General features: G+C 52.7%; 9 protein-coding genes across 9 annotated transcripts in view; 3 read left to right on the forward strand and 6 right to left on the reverse strand.

The window, feature by feature from the left end:
* BO80DRAFT_351059 (translocation channel protein TIM22) overlaps window positions 1–244 on the reverse strand; it is a gene marked incomplete at both ends in the record, with an annotated part of 727 nt that extends 483 nt beyond the window's left edge. Inside the window, 2 exons of the mRNA XM_025715564.1 lie at window positions 21–116; window positions 170–244. Of these exons, the coding sequence (XP_025577356.1) occupies window positions 21–116; window positions 170–244 (171 nt within the window). The remainder of the gene's footprint in view (window positions 1–20; window positions 117–169) is intronic.
* A 257-nt stretch (window positions 245–501) lies between these two features.
* BO80DRAFT_500785 (uncharacterized protein) lies at window positions 502–2,484 on the reverse strand (the record flags this gene model as incomplete). Its single annotated transcript, XM_025724254.1, has 2 exons — window positions 502–989; window positions 1,055–2,484. The coding sequence occupies 2 exons, from the start codon at window positions 2,482–2,484 to the stop codon at window positions 785–787; spliced, it is 1,635 nt and encodes a 544-aa protein (XP_025577357.1). The 3' UTR covers window positions 502–784.
* A 1,234-nt stretch (window positions 2,485–3,718) lies between these two features.
* Window positions 3,719–5,905, reverse strand: BO80DRAFT_23536 (STE20 family serine/threonine-protein kinase). The gene is made up of 6 exons (XM_025714504.1): window positions 5,759–5,905; window positions 5,622–5,689; window positions 5,395–5,562; window positions 4,742–5,343; window positions 4,055–4,690; window positions 3,719–3,994 (listed from the first exon to the last, which is right to left on the reverse strand). The coding sequence occupies exons 1-6, from the start codon at window positions 5,805–5,807 to the stop codon at window positions 3,727–3,729; spliced, it is 1,791 nt and encodes a 596-aa protein (XP_025577358.1). The 5' UTR covers window positions 5,808–5,905; the 3' UTR covers window positions 3,719–3,726.
* An 880-nt stretch (window positions 5,906–6,785) lies between these two features.
* On the forward strand, window positions 6,786–8,408 carry BO80DRAFT_492236 (cytochrome P450; the record flags this gene model as incomplete). Its single annotated transcript, XM_025723756.1, has 2 exons — window positions 6,786–7,833; window positions 7,884–8,408. The coding sequence occupies 2 exons, from the start codon at window positions 6,786–6,788 to the stop codon at window positions 8,306–8,308; spliced, it is 1,473 nt and encodes a 490-aa protein (XP_025577359.1). The 3' UTR covers window positions 8,309–8,408.
* Window positions 8,409–8,656: 248 nt separating this feature from the next.
* On the reverse strand, window positions 8,657–9,615 carry BO80DRAFT_463259 (alpha/beta hydrolase). Its single transcript, XM_025722579.1, has 2 exons — window positions 9,185–9,615; window positions 8,657–9,105 (listed from the first exon to the last, which is right to left on the reverse strand). Exons 1-2 carry the CDS (start codon window positions 9,584–9,586, stop codon window positions 8,773–8,775), a joined length of 735 nt encoding a protein of 244 aa, XP_025577360.1. The 5' UTR covers window positions 9,587–9,615; the 3' UTR covers window positions 8,657–8,772.
* A 1,567-nt stretch (window positions 9,616–11,182) lies between these two features.
* BO80DRAFT_471670 (Zn(II)2Cys6 transcription factor domain-containing protein) lies at window positions 11,183–13,047 on the forward strand (the record flags this gene model as incomplete). Its single annotated transcript, XM_025723105.1, has 5 exons — window positions 11,183–11,209; window positions 11,261–12,051; window positions 12,124–12,383; window positions 12,470–12,869; window positions 12,909–13,047. The coding sequence occupies 5 exons, from the start codon at window positions 11,183–11,185 to the stop codon at window positions 13,045–13,047; spliced, it is 1,617 nt and encodes a 538-aa protein (XP_025577361.1).
* Window positions 13,048–13,372: 325 nt separating this feature from the next.
* BO80DRAFT_23623 (DUF2786 domain-containing protein) lies at window positions 13,373–14,544 on the reverse strand. Its single transcript, XM_025714510.1, has one exon. The coding sequence runs from the start codon at window positions 14,326–14,328 to the stop codon at window positions 13,699–13,701; it is 630 nt and encodes a 209-aa protein (XP_025577362.1). The 5' UTR covers window positions 14,329–14,544; the 3' UTR covers window positions 13,373–13,698.
* A 216-nt stretch (window positions 14,545–14,760) lies between these two features.
* Window positions 14,761–15,723, reverse strand: BO80DRAFT_453733 (uncharacterized protein; the record flags this gene model as incomplete). The annotated part of the gene is made up of 1 exon (XM_025722033.1): window positions 14,761–15,723. The coding sequence occupies one exon, from the start codon at window positions 15,721–15,723 to the stop codon at window positions 14,761–14,763; it is 963 nt and encodes a 320-aa protein (XP_025577363.1).
* Window positions 15,724–17,655: 1,932 nt separating this feature from the next.
* Window positions 17,656–20,501, forward strand: BO80DRAFT_471672 (uncharacterized protein; the record flags this gene model as incomplete). The annotated part of the gene is made up of 7 exons (XM_025723106.1): window positions 17,656–17,973; window positions 18,024–18,276; window positions 18,327–18,475; window positions 18,658–18,775; window positions 18,896–19,065; window positions 19,144–19,260; window positions 19,319–20,501. The coding sequence occupies 7 exons, from the start codon at window positions 17,656–17,658 to the stop codon at window positions 20,486–20,488; spliced, it is 2,295 nt and encodes a 764-aa protein (XP_025577364.1). The 3' UTR covers window positions 20,489–20,501.
* Window positions 20,502–22,336: the final 1,835 nt, after the last annotated feature.

A 22,336-nucleotide genomic window follows, 5' to 3' on the forward strand; every position in this document is an offset into this window, starting at 1 on the left:
GGGGGGGGAGGGGAACGTACACTGGCCATGAAGAGACCAAAGACACCACCCAGTCCGAAACCCATGGTACCGGAGATGACGGTCTTCATGGGACAGGATTCCATGGCGCCGTACATCTAATCCATCATGTTAGATCGAATTGACAGAAGGGCCGGAGCACAGGGCGTACCATCTTCACCATGGCTTGCTCTTGCTCGCTCATGCCGGCCATGTTGGGACCGCCGGCGGCTCCGAGACCGCCCATCGGCGGAGTCATGCCAGGAGCATTCATGGTGTGTAGCTGGTGGTGGTGTTGCTGATGGAGCTCGACGGATGAGGTGGGGACGGTCCGAGGAGAGCTATGTGACGTGCTGGTGGGTGTAAGGTTGAAGATGACGGACCGACTATCGCATCCCCGGACTTTTTGCGGAGATGGCGACGGCGAAATTTGTTTACGGCGGACGGAAGAGACCACAGGTGCGGTGCCACGTGACATTCCGGGATTTCGCGACCCTCGTATGTCTACCTTTCTTCGTACGCTATATTTAACAGAACTATACTATAATAGCAGACACAAGCTAGTGCTATTCGAAATCTAAAACATCCAAGAAGGTAATCTAACGAGTGAAATCAACGCTCATCGTAAAGGGTATTGCGGCAACAATCATAACCCTGCGTTAATCCGTCGGCCTGCAGACGCTCGGCCAATCAGCCATCGATCGCGCATGTCGTGTCCATATTTATAATAGCATTGGAAAAGAATCGAAAGCCGTAGTCAAACGGCACGGAACAAAATATCGAGTGATCAATCGCGCTTGTCGTCCTTATCAACCGGCGAGTAGTTTTCCTTGCGATCCGGCGAGAGGCTCCGCTCCCACTCCGCCATCAGGTTCGAGGCCGTACGCGTCAGCTTCGAGGGCGTCAACTTGGTGATGGCCGGCCAGGGGATGCCGTCGGACACGCTGGGATCGGGAACAGTAGTTTCATGAAGGGCGCGCCAGTCGCCAAAGCTAGTCCTCGTCAGCGTATAACTGTAAAATCACGGCGGACACATACGCCAAATCACCACACCTACCTGGTACTTGTGCGCGGGCTGCTGCTCTGCGTCATCGGCGACTGGTCCTGCTTCGACTCCAACGTAGAGCGGCTTGACGACGGCGTGTGTGTCTTCTTCGGCGAGTCCCAGTCCCAGTTGTCTTCAACATCCGGGGGGTGGGAGGCGCCCTGTTCGATCCGCCCGCTTGGGGTACTGGAGGCTCCGCGAGCGCTCCGGGACTGCTGCCCAGGTGTATCAATGCCGAATTCACTCCAGAACGACGCGTCTATGTCCGCCGATTTGGAGTCTTTACCAGAAAGTTTCGTCCCCGCCTGGGACGACCTGCCTCCTTGCACGGACAACCGGTCTCTGCTGCGCGACGTCGAGCTGGAATCCCGCTTGCGCACAGGCGGCACCGCCCGGGATTCGGTCGCGTTGATGCCCTCTTCTCCCACGGTTGCTTGTCGGATATCCTCCAGGAACGTCCAGAGCCCTTCCCGCAAGTCCGATGCCATCTGCTTGCCGGTGCGTACCAGCGCCTCCCGAGACGGCGGCGGCATGGTGTTCCGCCACTGCGAGATCATGTCATCGGTGGGCTTCGCGCTACTGCCGGAGATGGCGCTGCGCTCCACAGATGACGGCAAAGTTGCCGACCGGGGAGACCGGCCAATACGGACATTCGCAGGGTTGGGTTCCAACTCCAGTCCAGTCTTGCTGTCCCCTGAAACCGAGGCCGGCGAGAGCAGCGACAAGGTGCGCGTATGAGACCCCCGGAAGACCCGCCGTCCATTGGCGGAGACGGTGGTCCCCTGGGTGGCAGCGGAGCGCAGACTGTGGCGGCGCTCCAGCTCCCGGCTGAGTCGTGCGTGCGCCACTGAGGGGCTCGCGGAGCTGCTCAGACTGGGGTCTCGGCGATGAGAGCGCTCGGGAGTCTGATCGGGGGACCGGAGAGGGATCAAAGGCTCCGCCCGATAGCTTATTTCCGTCCGTTTCTTTGTCTTCTCCGTTGCGGCCCACTGTTTCTTCAAAGAGTCCAGCTCTGTCTCCGCCCGATGAAGCTCCTCTCGCAGCTCCAGCACCCTTCTTTCCTGCGAGGCGATGGCCGTCAGTAGACCCGAGCCATCGTCCTGTTCGTCAAAAGCCAGCGGGGCACCAAGTTGGGGGATCGGCGAGGGGAAGGCAGACGAGCGCGTCACGGGCGTCATGGATCCAGGGGAGGCAACACCGGAGTCGAAGGCAGCGGCCGGAGGGATGTTGATGGGGAAGTTCAAGGTCAGGCGTTTGGCATGGCGAGCGGCTCCATGAGGACGAGGTGGGAGGGATGCCCGCTTGAGCTGGATGGACTGATCATGATCGGTGGGGGGTGATGGGCGGGCGTGGATGAGGTGGTCGGGCGACGACAGCTGCAGCTGTGCTGGGGATGTTTCCGGCGCGGTTCCCGCCCTGCCCGTTCCCGGGGAATCCCCCATGACGGACCAGCGTGCTGAGGATGAGACGGATCGGATGGGTCGATTATAGGAGCTGAAGCGACAGAATCATGACATCCCACGGGGACAACCAAAAGCAGGGGAAGGGGGGAAGTGAGTATCAGAAAGAAGATCGAGTCCAGACCGGACCCAGGGGGGAATTGCTGATAAGAAAGAATGTCTGGACTAAGAAGCCAGATACACCGGCCGAAAAGGAGAAAGAGAAGGAGGAGGAGAAATTAGAGAAAGGCAGGAAAAAGAAATGAGCGATGGAGAGGAATAAGAAGAAAAGGTCTGGCCAAGGGAGCGCATGGCCCAACGGGTCTTAGTGAAGGTCACTAAGAAGAAGCTCTCCAGTGAAGGCGGCTTCGATGCCACCGCCAGCGGGTCGCAACGCGCATCCCTTCCGCCTCCAGTCCTCGTTTCACCCGGCCCTCAGGGGCCGATCGCCACAATCATTCCGGTGACCAGATGAGAGTGCAGTCAGGCCGGTATCTTCCTGTTGGCACAATGCGGGGGACAGCCAATGTGGTATGCGGCCTCTGAAGAGACAAGTAAGGGGCCTGGCATATCCATTATCATCCAATATGAGGATCATCCTTCATGTGGTAGACAGCCCCGTGAGACAATTTACCTGCAACTCTCCTGCACACGAGGCGGTCCCACGGCTAATTACCTGATCCCCTGCCTCGTATCGTCCGCATGATGACCGTCCTATTTTTAACTCGGTATTCCCGACCCGTCTGTTAGGGTCGACACAGTATGTATTGCTGCAGACTCATACATGTACGGCGCAAATCGCCTTCCTTACACCAACACCAGCAATACTTGACACAATTGCATACACAGTCCAAAATGTCCTCCCAACCAAAAGAAACAAGAAGAGAAAAGAAAACAAGAGGCCTATCTATCAGAAGCGAAGTTAATACACAAGGTCGCCGAAATATGATCACCAGAAATAAAGTCGCGCAGATTCAGAACTCCAGAACCAACCTGTCCCGGATGGGGATGACAACCAAGCAAGGCCGATGGGATGGCATGCTGCGACACCAACCCTGGTGTGTTCCTGGTCATGGACCAGCAGCAGCCCCCAAACGACAAATTAGGACCCAGAGGGCCAAAAGTGCATATCAAGCGAGGGGGAATTATGCAAGAAGAAGTAGGTGCAAAATACAAGGCCATTTGCCAACATATGAACGCCCCGAACCGTTTTGTACAGGAATAATATGAGAGCGCAAGGGCGCATTAGATGCCAGGCCAGCGGTTGCGAAGGCCTTCGGACCATCGCTGGTAGAGCACATCAGACAGTTGCTTGGTGTGCTCCATGCCCGGCACTTGCTGACCCGGGAGATTCGCCAACTGCGTCGGCTGCAGGTTGGGCTCGGCCACTGCCGCACTCTGGCGGCGCCGGTGGCTTTTCAGGTGTGGGTTGTTTTGCGCCAGAACCAGTCGCGGCCTCTGTGGGGAGTCGGCCGGTGGAGCGGGTGGGACAAGGCCGGCCAGCTTGGGGTCGCTAGAGTAACGCCGCTTCATTAGCATCGCTGCCATTCGTTCGGAATTCCTCCTCACTTACCCTTGCAGCCGCTCCGTCATCGACTTCACGATGTGGTAAAGGCCTTCCGGGTCGATCATTTCCAGATCGCTCCACGCCTCCGCCAGCCGGGAAATCGCCTCGCGCTTCTCATCGTCCCCCGTCGTGCCCAACACCTCCTGACAGGCAAGCCCGACCGCCTTGCTGTATGCGCGACGGCCCAGCTGCGCTTCCTTGCTGTTGGGCTCGGAGAACAGGGTCTTGGGACTGGAATTCTCGTCCATCCCAAAGGAGTATGGGGACGGGTAGGACGCGTCGGCGGGGATCTTGTCCGACACCCGACGGAACTGACGGACGGTCGACGGGCTGTTGCCGAAGCTCATGTCCACCCCAAGCGGTTGCTTCACGCCGCTGGACCGCCGCTTGGCACGTCGCAATGACGGACTGTGCTCGGGGGCCGGCGTGCGTCTGACGGCGGTGTTGACGGCATGCTTGGGTGGCATCGGTGGGCTGGAAACGTGTAGGTCGTCCATCATCTCGGCCGTCTCATCGCACACCCAGTCCTCGGGCTCCGGCTCATTCTCCAAGTCGTCGTGTTCTTCGCGGATCGCCATAGTAGGGGCCTTGACCGTATCGAAGACCCATCCATCATCGTCGTCCAAGTTCCGGATCGTATTCCTGCAGTAGGCCGTTAGCGGATGTGACATGTTTGGATTCCGGACCACATACAGAGACTCCGCATAGTACTTTACTTTGCGTGTCACGCCCCGACCGGCATCCCAGTCCTGCTTCCGATGGATCAGTTCCTGCAACGCCTCCGTTTTACCCGCATTGCGGATGAACTTGTGCCTCAGCAGGTCCTTGGCGCTCGGTCTTCGGTCCGGGTCCTTGGTCAAACACTGTGCAATAAAGTCCTTGAAGGTGCTGCTATACTCGTCGCCTTGCAAATGCGGGGCGGGCTCCTTCGGAATCAGGAACAGGACTTTCATGGGGTGAGTGCTGGCATGAGGGGGCTCGCCGTTGATCATCTCGATCGCCGTAATGCCCAGGGACCAAATATCCGCTTTGTAGTCGTATCCAGACTGCTGGATCACTTCTGGCGCCATCCAGAACGGCGTTCCGACAAACGTGTTGCGTTGGGATTTGATGTTGATGAGTTGTGCGGCAACGCCGAAATCCGCCAACTTGACCTTCCCGGTGTGTGAGAGCAGCACATTGGCGGCTTTAATGTCGCGGTGGATCTTTCCTTCGCTGTGCAAGTAGTCGAGACCCAGCAGGAGCTGTTGGCAAATAATGGCGACGTGTGCTTCGTTGAAAACTCCGGGTTTCAGCTGGATGTGGTTAGCAAGAGGTCTAAAGTCGACAGGTCACTCGAGGATTACCAGGTCGAGACAGGATCCACCACCGAGATACTCCATCACAATCCACAACTTATGACCTCTCAGAAAACTGGCCTTATATTGCGTCACGAACGGGCTAGCGCATGTGGCGAGGACGGAGATTTCCTGTTGGATTTCCTGGATATCGTCCTCACTGGATTCGAGATCGATCTGTAGAATCAAACAGGTCAATTGGGTCACCGTCAAGAGCCCCGCGCAGTCACACGCACATGTTTAACTGCCACAATTTCTCCCGTCGCCTTTTCGATCGCTTTGTACACCGTCCCGAAGCTCCCACCTGCACGCGCACACGGTCAGTCCCGATGTCCTGCCTCCACCCACTGGCACATTCCGCAGGACCACTCACTTCCCAGCTCCTCCAGCATCTGATAATGCCCCGACATGTCGTCCTCCATGGTTGGCGGATGCGGGATTTCTCCTCAGCCTAGGGATGACTTGGAGAGAAGGAAGAAAAAGGAAACGGAAGGGACCACAGCAGCGCACGGCACAGCACACAAGGGGCAGCGCACGGCCAGCCAGGTGAAAAATCCTGTCGGGACAACGTCGGAGCTGAGCTGAACAGGGTCGAGTCAAGGCCTGGGGCAGGAGGGGATGATGCTGGTACCTAGCCTACTCCGTTCAAGACCAGCCAGCCCGTCGCGCATCCGGTGGTCGGCTGCCGCTCGCTCCCATGGTTCGCGGCAGACACAACAGGCGGTAGCTCATGGCAACCATGGTTCGCCTCCGTCTCACCGCCGTCTTCTCCGGCGGATCATCAATTTTCCGCTGTCTCCATCCTCCATACTATACTTCCACTTCTTCTCACTTCGGCTACTCCATATGGCCGTGGAAGATGGCTAGCATAACCCGATGATATTTGTTGGTGGACTTCTATAAGTTCTGCCCCATATTATCTCATTGCACATGAAGTATCTCACTCGGGACTGCTCCAGTATCCCTATCGATCGCTCAAGACCCAACAGCTCCGAATTCGGATTGAAAGCGGCCGCCATGATCGATCTATCAGATACAAAGCCCGAGAGTAGAAGTTAGGACACATTACTGGTTTAACAACTGGTTTAACATGAATGAATGATGATTGGACCAGAATGCTGACGCAACGGACAATGCCTTTCTTAACTAATGCCGATCCTTCTGCTTAGACGACCCCGCCAATCAGATGTGTATGATGCTGAATCATAGCGTCTACTATCCAATACTTTGAAGGAGGGATAGAAAAGCAAGACATAGCCCTGTCAGGGCATCAGAATTCTACTTATATGCTAGCTCTTCAGTAACTCTTGCGGTCGGTTGTTCCCATTCACCAACAGCCTGGTGGCATCTACGAATCGACTATGCAGATGTATTCAACTTTCCACCTGGCACAGGTGCTCATGCTAGCATGTATTCCTGTGACCTTGATCGTCTTCAAGATCCGCCGTTACTTGCTACACTGCGAGTTTGTCCGCCGCCATGGTTGCCAGCCTGCAGTAAGGGCCAACAAGGACCTTTTACTGGGACTGGATCAGATGCTACCGCTGGTCCGCGCCGTCGGAGAGCATAAGGTCCTTGAGACATTGCGGGAGGCTTATCATCGCTATGGAAATACTTATTCAACGAAACGGATTCTAAGTCCCGGCATTTTTACCACGGAACCGGCCAACATCAAAACGATCCTATCAGTCAATTTCGAGGACTATAGTCTCGGACACCGTACCCGACATTTCGAACCACTCCTCGGGAGAGGAATTTTCGATACGGACGGTGACGACTGGGCTATGTCTCGCGCCCTCATCCGGCCCAGCTTCACCCGCAACCAGGTTGCGGATTTGACGTCGTTTGAAGACTTGATTCCGGACCTCTTCGCACTGATCCCGCGTGACGGAGAAACGGTCGTGGACCTCCAAGATCTCTTTTTTCGCTACACGATGGATTCAGCTACCGCGTTTCTGTTCGGACAGTCGGTCGGCAGTCTACGGATGGATCAGTCAGATCTTAGTTTTGCCCCGGCATTCAACTATTCCCTGGAGGTGATCGCGATGAACCTGATACTTGGACCATTCAGTATATTCAACCGCGATCGGAAGGCTCAGGAATGCAATCGCATCTGCCGGGAGTTCGCCGAGCGATTCGTTGAGGACGCGGTTCAAGCGGCTCGGCCTGAAAAGGAAATTCCCGAGACCAAGCGCGAGAGTTATATTTTCTCGCACGAACTGGCACGGCGCACCTCTGATAAGCAACGCATTCGGGATGAACTGATGAATGTCCTGCTGGCCGGCCGCGATACCACCGCCAGCCTTCTGAGCAATATGTTCTTCATGCTGGCCAAGTATCCGGCGATCTGGGACAAGCTGCGCCGGGAAGTGGTCAGCTTAGACGGCCGGTTGCCTACGTATGAGGAGCTCCGAAATCTCAAGTATCTCCGGTGCTGTATGAACGAATGTAGGTCCGCCAGTATCCTTTTATCCCTGTTTTGACTGACGGTATATTAGCATTACGTTTACACCCAGTTGTACCGCTGAACGAGCGTCTGGCGGTAAAAGATACGGTCCTTCCCCTGGGAGGAGGCAAGGATGGTCTCTCTCCGGTCTTTGTAGCTAAAGGCACTCAGGTCGCGTACAATGTGTACGCGATGCACCGACGGACGGATTTCTATGGACCTGATGCAGAGGAATTCCGACCTGAGCGCTGGGAGGACGGGCAATTGAAGCCACGCTGGGAGTACCTTCCCTTTAATGGCGGTCCACGCATCTGTATCGGCCAGCAATATGCGCTGACCGAAGTGGGATATGTGACTGTTCGGATGGCCCAGGAATTCCGGACGTTGGAGAGTCGGGATCCGGGACCGTGGGAAGAGTCGCTGAACTTGACGCTGTGTTCTCGGAATGGGACGAAAGTGTGTCTCACGCCGGCTTGACCATACGTCGTTCACTTAGACTTAGATGTGGTGTACCTGATTCTTAGACCACCACTGGCCTAGATCAATGATTAATGCCATGTATGTTGAACGGGATAAGTAGATGAATGCAGTGCATGAACAACATTACTTCACCTACATAGACGTTCTACTAAGCAACAGCAGAGATCAGCTGATCGGTGCTGCATGCGCCACTTCTGCGGGAGACAAGGATCTTGTCCCTTTGATTCGCCTAGCACGGCAACCTAGACTTCCCGATGCCCGATATACTATGAATGACAGGGGATTGCTCATATATGTATACCGTCATGATATTCGGTCCACGACCAGTAGATCATTTCCGGATCCGACTGATTATCGCAACTGTTCAACAGTATTAATTAAACACATACAGTACCTGTCTCCATAACCCATAGATATCTCAAACCCACCAAATGTCACATCCGCATAGAAATAAACACGATCTACCCCCTCGCATGCCTCTTCACAAAATCTGCGACCTGGTCCGGATCCACCAACCACGGGCTATGCGCCGTCTTAATCCTCTCCGTCTCAATGCATGCCCCCTTCGCCCTCGCCTTCTCGACCATCAACTCCTGCACAAACAACGGAATGGCGTGATCCTCCTCACAGAGCAGATACACGCTCGGAATTTCCAAATACGCCGCGCCCGTCGCAGGGGAATTCTTCGTCGCCCAGGCATGAGGCCGGAGGGTCTCGGCCCACTGCTTCCCATCGGGGACATCATGGAAGAATAAACCGAAGGGATCGCTTGCTGACACAGTCCCGTTTGATTCCTACTCAATTAGCCCACCCCAACTCCCAAAATATATCCTCAACAAGGGAGAAATACAATAAAGGAATGGGAATACTTACATCCCGTACATACCACTCCGGCGGCGTTCCCCCAAACGCCCCAATCAAACTCTCCCCGACGTCCGGAATAAACGCCGAAATGAAGATCAATTTCACCACGCCGCCCTGCTTACCTGCTTTCTGGCGCGCGGATTTACTGAGATCGGTGAGGGCGCTGTTCACGGGGAGTCCGGACCAGCTGTGTGAGATGATGACGATGTCGTTGCCGGCGTTGGATTCTTGTTCCACGAGGATGCAGATGGTGGTGATGTCGGGGTGAAGGTCGTGGATGGTGGTGGCTTGTTGGATGGAGGGGAAGGCGATGGGGTGGCAGGTGTAGGCGGGGAGTTTGGCGATGAGGGGCGTGAATGCGGTGGGGGGGTACCAGGCGCCGGGGGCGAGGATTAGGGTGGGGTTTGTCATTGTGTTTTGGGGGGGTTGAGGGGTTGAAGGATGGATGGGATTGTGGATTGAATGGATGGATGGGGGAGGAGTAGTTATATAGTGAGATACCCCTCCCCTCTCTTTCCCTCAGCCTTGCGGTGGAGTATAGTCAGGAGCACAAGGCGATGGATGGGATGTGATTGCTCAATGGCCAGTATGGTCCCACTACGCCGTAGGAGATCCGGCTTACTTCCATCCCAACTATGGCAATTTACAGCTTCCATGGTGTGAATTTATGTCAGACCGTATACATTCCAGATATATCCAGACGACGTGTAGATGTAGCTTTGGCCCCCACTGCTCGGGATTGCAGATGCATAGGGTAGAGGCAGGGGTCTTTGGCTTGCCCGTCGGGAGAGTTGTAAGCTAGTGGGATTCTGCATTGGATCAGACCAGAGATATTGGCCAAGTCGTAAGCTACTGCTAGTGCTGACGCGAAGGGTAATCGTAGATTTCCTGTCTCTGGGGCAATTGTCGTTCAACCCAGAACTGCCTACACCGATGATAATGATGATGGAACAACTCCTGGACAATCCCCTTGATCCAACGGACATCACCAGAATACCGGGCATAGCCTTGCCCCTGAAACGCAATCGTCCATGGCCTTCAGAGCATAATTAAGCTACAACATTGACCATACAACAATATTCGATTGAGTACTAAGTATGGTGCTTTCCCGGAGCTCGGCGGATAATTACTTTCACCGAGCCGCCCCTCCTCATACATATAACTGAATGTCCACCAACGCAACTTGGACTTCATCTTCTTCACCAACCGCCCACGCCTGAAACACCGCTCACACATCCTCAACGGGTCTCTCGTCTCGCTGAAATAGGCGAGTCCTGTATGATGGATCAAACGTAACACGCATGATCTGATAATCTCCCCCAAACCATAGGCCTCTGCGCTAGATCGTGGGGCGCGCTAGCAGCGCTCACCTACAGGAAGCGAAAAGGATGTGCAGGTCCAGCCTCGGGTATGGCTTTGAATCCCGCAGCAGTACAGTCTTGACAAACGCGCTTGATCTCGGCAAAATCAAAATTGACTTTTGTCGGAAGGGCGTTTACTGCGACGGTCCTACCACGAGTCAGTAGTCAAGAGAGAGAACCAATCAATCAGTGCGAACCAGATATCGGGATAATGACCCTCTTCAGCTTGAAGAAGTTGATGTAGTCCACGTGCACTGGCTGACGGGCTAGGGCGATCATTGGGTGATATCCTGCTTCTGTAGGCTTTGTCGGATGATCTCGCTGCTTACTATATACCGGTTGCGCCGGTAGCTTCATCGTGATGACTTTGGAATTGTGGGTCTGGTCGGAGGGTATATGAGACTGCCTGGCATGTATAAAGAGCGGGATCGGTATCCGAACCCCGGTCCATCCCTCAACCGCTCACTAGCTGCAACCAATGAGCATCTGCCAACGGTATGATGATGACGAGTCGTGCTGACAGTAACCAGTTGTCGGCATTCGGCCGGCCGAACCCCGACCTGGGGTTCCTGTCCTCTTCTCTATCACAAGGATGTTTTCATCCCGTCGGAACCGGCCTTGATCGCCGTCATAAATATCGCCCAAGATGGTGCGTTCCCAGGTATATGGACGGGTATGTATCGGTTTACCATGTTTCGAAGCTCCGCTAACGGGCTGGCTATAGGCGTGTCTTCATTGTTCTAAGTCTAAATGTAAATGCGTCATTCGAGGAGATGGCCAGGGGTGCGAGAGATGCCATCGGCTGAATAGGCCTTGTCAGCCCGGCACCTCCACGCGGGCCCTGCATGCCCAAAAGAACAACACCGTTGCGCGCATCGCTCAGTTGGAAGGCAAGATCGATAGTCTTGTATCCACGCTCGGGGCTGCTCGGGCACTGAACGACTCTACTGCGTCTTCCGAGACCACCCAGCCCTCGGCCATCTCCAGCTCCAGTTCTCTCTCTGGCGAGGTCGCTGCCATTCCCGAAGTATCTTCGAGCGCACCGGAGCCTTCGCCCCAAGAGGCACTAGACATATTCCGGAATCAGATGCTCAAGTATTTCCCATTTCTCCATATTTCGGGCGACGCGCAACGGCTACGCGAGGAGCGACCCTTTCTGTTCCTCTGCATCATGGCAGTCACTGCTCGCTCAACCTCGACCAAACTTGCCCTAGGGGGAAAGATTAGAAGAACTGCAACCGAACGTCTCTATCTCTCCAATGAGCCGGGGGCTGTCAACATTGACCTCCTTCTCGGTCTGTTGACCTTTCTCGCTTGGGCGCATGACCATTTACTCCACAGCAGTGGGACAAGATTATCACGCGTCACGCAGCTCGCCATGACTGTCGTTTTCGATCTGCGTCTTAATAAGCCACTTTCTGAAGATTCGAATTTGCTTCCTGTCGGGCTCCATGGTGCTTGTGCCCCCTCGAAAGAACCCACGCGGACACTCGAGGAACGCCGAGCGGTGCTAGCGTGCTTCGTAATGAGCTCCATGTCAGTCTTTTCCATCCATCAACGCTGATCAACCCATAATAATGTGTCCAGTGTCTCATCGTATCTTGCGCAGATTGACCCTATGCAATGGACGTCATATATGGATGAATGTCTTGACGTACTGTCTCAGAGTAAGGAATCACGCTATGATGAAGTGTTGGCCCATCAGGTTCGGCTGCAACGCATTGCGAACGAGGTGGAGAGTATCCGAGGGGGATCAACAGCCGTGCCGTTGCCATTTTACCTCGAAGCTCTTCAGCGAAAGGTCAATGAAGTGAAGAAAGCGATATCGCCTGAACTGCAGCAGGAGAGTGAGTGTCAGCTTTTCTCTCCGTCCTTAAGATTGCTTTCCCCCATCCCATCCTGTTCTTTGTAGTCTTAGCCTAACCACAGACAGGAACCCTCCTTGCCCCGATATACTACACCGAACTGAGCATCTTCGGGCTTATACGAGCCAGAAAAGAAGGCATTCCCGACTTCCAAAGACTGGAAGCTCTCCATGGATGTCTCACCACCGCCAAATTGGCAATCGATCGTTTCTTCGAGATCCCAGCTATCGAGTACCCCAGCATCTCATTTCCATTCTTTGGCTACTTCGCCCGAACCATCGTGGTCTTGTTCAAGCTCTCCATCCTGAATGACCCCATCTGGGACACCGTCCTGATGCGATCGACCATAGACGTGCTGCAGGTAATGGACCGACTCATCAGCAATCTTCAGCAGGCTAGAGCCGCGGCTGGTGATGAGTCGGCGGGTGGTCATATGGACAATTCGACTCGCAAATTTCGATTGATCCGGTCCACATTTGTTGCGAAGCTTGCTGAGAATGCACAGAGAAATACCACTGCATCTCAGACTGCCCAGGAGAACAATTTGCAGCTCGACTCGCTGCTGCTGGACTATGGACTATTGGATGAGAGCTTGACATCCGGGTTGCTGGAAGGGATGCCCATTCTTGACGGGATGCTATGGTAGGAGCTTCTGCTAACGGCAGGGTTTAATGCTTGCCGCACATCCCCGCAGGTAGATGATGTTCTATATGGATCTGGTGGAGGCAGATCAACGGACACCACCGTCTGCAGGCCGGCATTCGGATTTCGGAGACCGGTCGCTATCATTGGCCCGAAATTCCCCGGAATTTAAGCCTATATCACGCGAAACACATGTTTCGAAAGCTAGTCGGGTAGCTCGGCTAGCTGATGCTGAATTTATACCCTGATCAACGTTGTTTTGGTCTGGATGCTTTGAGGACAAACAGGAAGCAGCATCCCTGCACTTCACGATGACAGACTCGGAGCTAAATGGGCCAGAGCCCGTATCTGGAACAGATTCCAGACATCAGGATGTTCCGGTGCAGGATCAGAACTAGCCCGTGATGATGGGCCAGGCCGACTATCCGTGCTGGGCTATCGACATCTGTTGTTTCGTAGAAAAGCGGAACTGAGCAGGGGATTGGAAATAGATGTATACGACTTGGAGATTGGCATGTCTAGGCTGGACTTTAGGTGTTGGAAATTCGGCCTTTTTGTTCCTGGGTCAGTGGACCAGCAGACGCAGCATGAGCATCAGTTGTGTCCCCCTTGGGGTTGCAAATCGCTATCCCCAGAGACTAAGTCCTCGGAGAGCTCAATCACCTATCTCTCTCTTCTTGGTCCGATAGGCCATATTCACCAGTCCATCCGCAAGGCCAATGCGATAACTGAAAGTTGGCGTCCCTCCCTTGTACGCACATGCCCATTGAAGCGTCTTGTTATGCACCGCTTCCAAGGCCCTTGCTGCCGTGACTGTGTTTGGCGCAATGTCAAAAAAAGACCACTCAATGGAGGTCCGCCTATCCATTGAATAGCATTTGCAATCGTAAAGGATACACATTGCGCTGGCTAACTTGTTGACAAACGTCTCCCTTATGGCTCGCTTGGTGCGATCGATGGCGTTGTGGATGGAAACCACGCTCCGACCGCCATACTGCGCTTTGTCCGCGACGTTGTCATCGGCCATCAAATCTGCATGCGTGACGTTGTACTGGGCCACCAGCCTCTGTGCCAGGAACAGAGCGGCTTTTGCTTCTCCTTCATTTGCGGTTGCGTGTCTGGCACGACTCAGACATTTTTGAATTTTGTTGAGGATCCCTTGGTCATTATTGTTGTTGGTTTTCTTGGGGTTCACTTCGGCATATTTGATCACGGTTGCCTCTTGAATGGAAGTTCTGGGTCGTTTTCGACCGCTTGACGTGTGGGTTGGGGGGTTAGATTCCATTATCTTCGGGAGTTCAGATACTGATGGGACTGAGGATCGGAAACTGGGAGCAGGCTCAAGAAGCGAGTGGGTGAGAGGCGCTGGGTGTCTTTGAGGAGCACATTGCTCCCCTCATTTATATTGGTCTGAGTGTTATGCAGCTGCGCCAATTCTTTTTAGTGGACTCCTCACAGCCAATAGTTATGGCCCAGAGGCTAAAATCTATTAAGTGACGGAATCGAAGCCATCGGGATGACCACAAACATAGCAGCTCGTTGCTCCAACGCACTGCGCTCGCGAACGATAAGGAACATTGTTTAACTGCCTGGAATCGGAGAAGTACTGGATAACTGGTCCTCAGACCTCGCACAAATGGTGCACTATTCCGCTAGGTCGAGCGTGTTGAACGCTTCACCCATCCTTATCCGATTGCCTCCTGCCCTTGCGGCAGAACTAGCCCCGCAGGAGTCTGCCAGGCCACTCAAATATGAACACTTCATTTTGAAGATAATCCATTGTCTTCCATAAAGTAGACTTTCCTCCCTGGCACCGCCCACTCTCGAGATGCTGAGTGAGTCCGCTTAAGGTCGTGAATGATTTGACTCGAGCGGTAGGTGAAGCGTGGGCTGTGAAGGCGACGGGGCATGTGAAGGCCTTTCCCGCGTGCGCTGCGGAGGAAACATGCATTTCAAGAGCCGTTTGGTTAGCGAACATTCTCTTCTTGCCGCTTGCAGAACACATGGGGCAGGACAAGGGCTTGTACGGCACTGGACCATGATCAACCTCTCGGGGTAACGGTGCGATAACCGAACGCTCCATCTCCCAATCACTGTCAATCTCGCTCCCTTCTGTGGGAGTGTAGACGATGTCGCTGAAACTTGACGCTGATGAGCTCAAGGCTGTACCCGTGAATGACGTGTCCAGCAGCATTACTGGCGTTGTTATGATCCGATCTTTGTCATATCGGTGCAGTACGGTGTTGATGGTCTGACGTGACCAGCCGGACGGGCAACGGCCGCTCTCTAAGTGGTGAATCAGAGCAGACGGAGTGTTGAAAGTGAGTCGGCAGGATTCCGCAACGCAGCGCAATTCAGCTAGAGGTCTGTGGGATGCTGACTCCTTATGCTGTCTGAGTGCCGTCGTGGAAGCGAAGCTCTTGTTGCATTTCTCACAGCGCCTGAGAGCCGTCTTCTTCGGCTTCACGTGCTTTTTATCTTTCAGATGTTGCCGGAGTGCCGTTGCGTCCACAAATTTTCGATCACACGCGCCGCAATAGGGCGGCTGACCGTCGGACAGTGCGACAGATTGTCCGTGTATCTTCGGGGCGCACGGAGGAGTGCGAGAGCCCGTGGCACCATGGGATATGTGCTGACAGCGGACACGTTCAAAATGCCCCTCTGACTGCTGATGTTTCATTCGCAACCTAGCACTTTCGAATCGCTTCGGGCATTGCGGACATGGGAGGTAGTGGACGTCAACCACATGTGCGCGAGCTCCGCTCGTGGTTTTGAAAGGCTTGTTGCAAGCTGGGCAGCGGTAAGGTTTCAACGGCGCCATTGTCGCTCGGTAATATTGTTTCCGTAAATAGCTGGCAGTACTAGATAGAACAGGCTCAAATGACGGGATTCCCCCAGTGTGGTGACTCTATATATATGCGCGGCCACTGGACCATGGTAACGTCCCACCACCTCCAGCCATTCTGAGCGCTCCAAATAGGCCAAACGAGACGTCTCATACCCTCCACAAGGAACGCGCGCTTTGTCAATCAAAAAAAGACCCCCTTGCTGCCAAACTCTCCGCTTCTGGACATTATGAGAGCAGACACCCGATCACAGCCGCAAATTGCTCCGTTGTCCTTCCGGTATTGAGCGCATGGTCCTCTTCCGGCGATGTAGAATTTTGTCGCGTTACTGCTATGTAGATGGCCCCATTCGTCCATCCAGGAGCCGGCTGCCTTATGTATGCCCCGGCGTGTTCCCCGTTTGATGCTCTGTACCCTTCTAGCTTGCCCTTACTGTACCAAGAGCAATGTATGAGGTTTATACAAGTTGCGATTTTCAAGCTACAGTTCCCTGAGATAGTGAGTGCGCGTAATTTTTTCCGAAAAAAGAGACGCATTAACATTCTTAGCAGTGCACCATTCTCACCGCCTGTTTGCCCCAGATACGGACTATCTGGCGAGATCAGTCATCCCTATCTTCGCCCGTCCTAGGCAAGGCAGTTTTCGTCTGATATATCGGGCGACGCATTGTAGATATGAATGGAGGCCAGGCGATGTTGTCTGCCATGATTGACCTTTCTCCACGGGAGTGAGCCCTTCCAAGAACAGATTTCGGAAGACCCATATGTACAGTATCCGGCACATGCAATCCGATTTGCTGTTACATCGTCTCCAACGGGCATCTATATGGTGTGGCGTGAGAAGGCCCAGGATTCAGTCAACGTAAATGCTTTCTCGTGGACAGTCGCTAGAAGTATGAAGGTATGTATATTTCCGCAAACCTCCACGAGTCCTCACACATCACCGCATATGTATTACCGGTAATGGGAGAACGGCTTCGTCTTCGTAATCCATTCCTATCCTGCCCGCCAAAGAATGAATAAACCCTAGCATAAAATGCCTTTCCCAATTATACGGGTCTTTGTTCAGCGAGGTCACAGGGCCCCTTGCCCTTTCCGGCAATCGAATGGCAGCAGATGTGTAAACCTCTTTTTTCTGAAGAGCCAGCTCATAGACTGTTGCCTGTCTGGTCGTCGTACAGTATAGGCTGGACACGAATCGTTCCGGTGTCACAGCGAAAGCGCACCCATAGTCTGCAACGGAGCTGTATAGTGAGGAACGGTGTAGCACAGCACAGAATGGCTGGAAATTCAATGTTTCCAGATACCGCTCCACGAGACTGTTTCTTTAGGGGTCCGCGAGGAAATCCCTGTTTACATGATACCTAGTGTTCATTGCCCTCGAAGGTTGGACAGGAAGTTCCCAACGACCCTAGCTCGCACATGCGTTCAACCATCGCCGTTCCATTGAATTGTAGAATTTGTACTGTTGTCGAGTTGGAGCCATGCAAGTGCCCCGTAGGGCCGGTGAGAAATGAACCCTTGCTTAATGCAATGGTGAACGGGCGCCGTCCACACTGACGATCGGGTCCCTTGGAAGCTTCGGACTCACTTGGCAGCTATCAATCGCACTTTAGCCTGTTCGTAGGTTTTATTCTTTCAAGATTTAACAGGGAATAATCTCGTCGCCTGTATAAAATAGACCTGCCTGGATCGCAAGGGCCGCCATTCCCACCCTTCCAAGGAATTCATCAGCTGACGCACCCCCTATACATACTCTGCTGGAAAATGGCCTCGTCACTATCCCATCACGCTCGGGTGCTCTTACCCGACATTATCGAAGACCGTAGCAGGTCGGATCCTAACAGAGTGTGGGCCATATGTCCCGTGGCCGAAAAAGAGAACCCTGGCGGTCTCCCCAGCCAACGCCAGTTTGAATACCGGACAGTGACTTATGGCGAGTTTTCCAATGCCATAAACCACGTAGCGTGCATTATGAAGGAGTTCCTGGGAGAAGGCTCGTGCTTCGAGACACCGGCATACATTGGCCCTACCAACCTACGCTATTCCATAGTTACCGTCGCTGCTATCAAGGCAGGGTACAAGGTGCGTGCGCCTTGCCTGGGATGGAATGACAGTCCATAACACTGCTGCAGATATTCTTGCCATCGCCACGCAATAGCGCCTCGACGTGCTGCTCCCTTCTAACCCAGATTAACTGCAGGGTTCTCATCACGACAGATCCGGAACCGCCGTCGATCTCGAGCATCACTAAGAACTATGTCATGATCAAGCTCAATATCCCAAGTCTTCGGGATCCCCTAGATGATCAGAGCCCCAGGGCCTACAAGTGCATTGATCAGTCGCCATATGACCCTATATTTGTCCTCCACACTTTGGGTTCTACAGGTAAAGGGATTCCTCGCAAACGCGTGTATCTTTGTGGCTAATTGCGAAAGGCGATCCCAAACCCGTTGTTTATACACATGAGTTTGTTAGCCGCCTTGTGCTGGGCGCTTCACTCGGTGTAGACGCAGGGGAAGACTCGACTGCCTTATGCCGTCTCTACAACACTGGACAGTTTTACTGCATGCTACCCCCTTTTCACGTAAGAAAAACCAGGGGCATCAATTACTTCATCTGAGCTAATCGTCTGTACAGGCTGCGGGGCTTGCGTTTTCTTTACTCCTCCCGGCCTATTTCGATTGCGTCCCGGTCTATCCTCTGCCTAGTTCTCCTCCAAGCATATCCAGCTTCCATCACGCAATTCTCAACGTCGACCTAGACTAGGCCTTATTAACACCCAATGTTATCGCGGATCTCGCCCAGCGGCCTGCGTCGCTAAAGACCGTCTCCACGAAAGTCAAGTATCTCATGTATACTGGAGGAAGTGTTCCGCAGTGGGCTGGTGATATTATTTCTTATTCAACCCCACTCTATCAACTTCTTGGTTCAAGCGAATGCAGGCTACTCCCTTTAAATTTGCCACAGGGGATTAATAATGCAGAGTGCTGGAACTATCTCTAAGTACACCCATGCTTTGGTGCCGAACCTTTCCCTCACGACAATAAGGTATGCGAATTGGGCATTGTCAGACAGTCAGAGGGAGAATGCTACCAGCCTGTCTTGCTGTTTGAAGGCTATTGGGTTTGTCTTTTCACCATTGAGGAAGACAATGATATCATCCGCACGGCCACAGTAGGTCTAGAGATTCGGCATTGAGGGATGAGGCTCAAAGAGGTCCTGAGTAAGATACTCGCTTTGTGAAGGAAACAGAGTGAAATCAACGCCCACCCCGAAGTTCGTCACGCATTGCTAGCTGGCTATCAGCAAGAGCAGACTATCCTCTTGATCGAGCCGGAAAGTCAAGGCACCTTTACGTCGGAACAGAAGGTTCACATCATTGAGAGCTTATGGCCAACGATTGAAGAAGCCAACACCCATTGCCCAGCCCATGCCAGAGTCTCTAAGAAATCGAATCTTACTCGCTGACCCGCCCAAACAATTCGTCCGCACTGGGAAAGGAACGGTTCAAAGACAAGCAACCTGGAAATTATTCGCCGCAGACATAGCGTCTATGGCCCTTGCCAAGAAAGAAACAGTTCAGGGGCCAGCAAGACAAGGCACCGACCACCTGGATCTAGAAGTCGTGAAGTGGACAATCAGCGACGCTCTGACGGATACCGTGAAGCGGGAGACGATAGCAGATGATGTCGACTACTTTTCCCGGGGGTTGGATTCCCTACACATTACCCAATTGTGCAGGAAGCTCCAGTCTACGATATCGCTGCCCTATCTAAAAGTGGACGACATATACTCCAATCCCACAACAACCCTTCTGGCGGAGAGGATAGTCAGCACTGCACCAACTGAAAGACCCCCAAACAACCCAGACAGAGAACGTCTCAGAGCCATACAGGCCTACTTAGATCAGTACAGCACCAAGGTCGACCAGATTGCTCTGGATGCCTCTATTACCAACACCAAGGAATCCCTAGCGCTCTCCTCGAGAAGCGTTATTGTCCTCACAGGGTCAAGCGGCTCGATTAGATCTCATTTATTAGATCTACTATTACAGGATCCACTCGTCACCCACGTCTACTACTTAAACCACAGAATCCAGTCTGAACCAACCAACGGGACGCAAAGTACGGAGCCGTCTCTGTTTGATAAATCAAAAATTACATTCCTCCATGCGGATCTTTCCCGCTACAAACTGGGTCTCAGTGATGCCATATATGATAAACTACGGAATAGCGCTACCCTCATCCTCCATACTACTTGGCCAGTTAACTTCAATCTCTCGCTGAAGGCGTTCGAGTCAAGCTTGGATAGTATACTGAATCTTATCCGCCTGGTCGTAGGCTCTGCCCGCCGTCCCTCCTTCTTTTTCTTGTCCTCTGTCGCAGCTATTCTCAACTACCCGCGAATGAAGAACACTGCAGAGCAAGTTCCTGAAACAGTGATACCCCAGCCACTGAGTGCAGCCGCCAGTGGGTACAGCGAAAGCAAGTATGTGGCCGAACGGATCCTCCATTACACATCAGAAAGGTTGCACATATCAGTTGGAATAGAGAGAATCGGCCAGGTCACTGGACAAGCGCAAGATGGGCGCGGATAAAAGAAGAAAGAATGGTTCCCTAGCCTTGTGATCAGTTCGCGATATCTTGGTGGACTGCCACAGAGCCTTGGTCCATCACGATTCCCAGACAGCGTTGAGAGTCCCCTTGACTGGATACCTCTGGACGTTATATCCAAGGTTCTGTTGGAGCTAATCTGCTCGATGGAAGAGGAAAGAAAGCAACAACTTTCTTTTATTCAACGCTGCTCACCCTCGACCGACGGAATGGAAGAATATTTTGCCAACAATTCGCGATGCCATATCCATTGGCCGTGATAGGCCCCTTGACCTTCTCAACTTCACTAAATGGGTCGATCGCCTCCAGGAGAGCGCTTCCAAAACACTCTGTACATCGACCCCGCACTTTTCAACCCCGAATCCGGCTGTCCACTTGATTCAATTCTAAAGGTCGCTCTTGAAGAAGAGCCCTGTTATCAAGCTCAGTTTATCTCGCTCATTGCAATGCAGCCCGACCTTGCAAGAGCTCGAGAGCCTCAACCCCGAATCCTAGCAACAATGGGTGGACGAATGGCTTGGTCTCGGAGGTCAAAATCAACAGTTCCATACCAGTGGCTCATCCAGCTAACAACCATCAAATTTCGCGGGAGTTTTGTGATTGACATGCGCAGCAAGAGATACCAACACACCTAGGTTTATCTTTATAACTAATTATGTCATCTTTTCTAATATAAACTGGCATTTAACGACTTTACCATAACTAACAAAAGTCCACATATCTAAGTCTCGTGCCAACAAGCCTTGCATTTAGAGACGGATACATGCACCTACCACATCCAATCTGAGATTAACAATAAGTAATCAGTGGATAACAGATCTGAATCCAGGATCATTAAATAGACCACACTGTATAGCTCAATAGATTGCTCAAGGCGGTAAAGTCTGGTACAGGATCCCCTCCAGAACATTGGTGGGCAATGAAAGACATTTGTTAATATCATAAATATAAGACAATGATAAAACTGCACCTCTAACATTCTACTTTATACAAGTGATGATGACCTTCTCAGATCCATACGGCAGCTGTCGGAGCCTTGCGACAAGAGGCTGCCAAGAAAAACACTAAGGTGCGAAGTCATGAATAGGCCGTGAAAGCCGCCTAAAATTCTTTTGTATATAATGTGCCATATATTTTTAGGGCAAAATAAATACATAATGATGCCAGCTGCCTGTGCGTTACGGACGGGTAAGCAACCTCTTCTGGATATCTCGGATACTGTACTATTCCACCTATTCAGGCACCAGTGGACTTGTCAGAACAGGGCGTCTCGTATCAATTGTTGAGACCCCACCGCCCATACAAAACTGGCTCGGTTAAGGTTAATCATAAATAGGCCCATTATTTTGATAGGCAGATGTATTCAAGCCGTTGCAACCATCTAGATTAAGCAGTATAATAAGCAGTATTTCAGACATCAGCACGTTTAGCAGGACGCCAATCAATTAAAACCATCAGATACTCCACGACGGACTTGTCGGTCCATATAGCACTTCAATCCCCAAGGCTTTACGGAGATAAGAAAGCTGCCATTCAATGTTAACCACCACAGACGCCACCATTTCCTTTGCATCATGAAGATCGATGCTTCTTACCTCAACTTGAGTCTTCCATTACTCGAGCTCGTGGCGCAGTTTCTCGGTGTCTTCACTCCACTTCTCCTGGGACTCCAACAGTTCTTGCTCTTTCTGTTACTGATACTGCGTGTACGCAAGCTAAAGCTCTTCTTTTTCTCGCCCAAGCCTTCTGATAGTAGCCGTAAAGCTACTGGCAGAGCAATGCTCATCAGCGTTATTCTATAGTTCAAAGTTAGCTCAGTTCATGTCTGAAGA

Source organism: Aspergillus ibericus (genome assembly GCF_003184845.1).
Source record: "Aspergillus ibericus CBS 121593 unplaced genomic scaffold BO80scaffold_11, whole genome shotgun sequence".
Taxonomy (NCBI): domain Eukaryota; kingdom Fungi; phylum Ascomycota; class Eurotiomycetes; order Eurotiales; family Aspergillaceae; genus Aspergillus; species Aspergillus ibericus.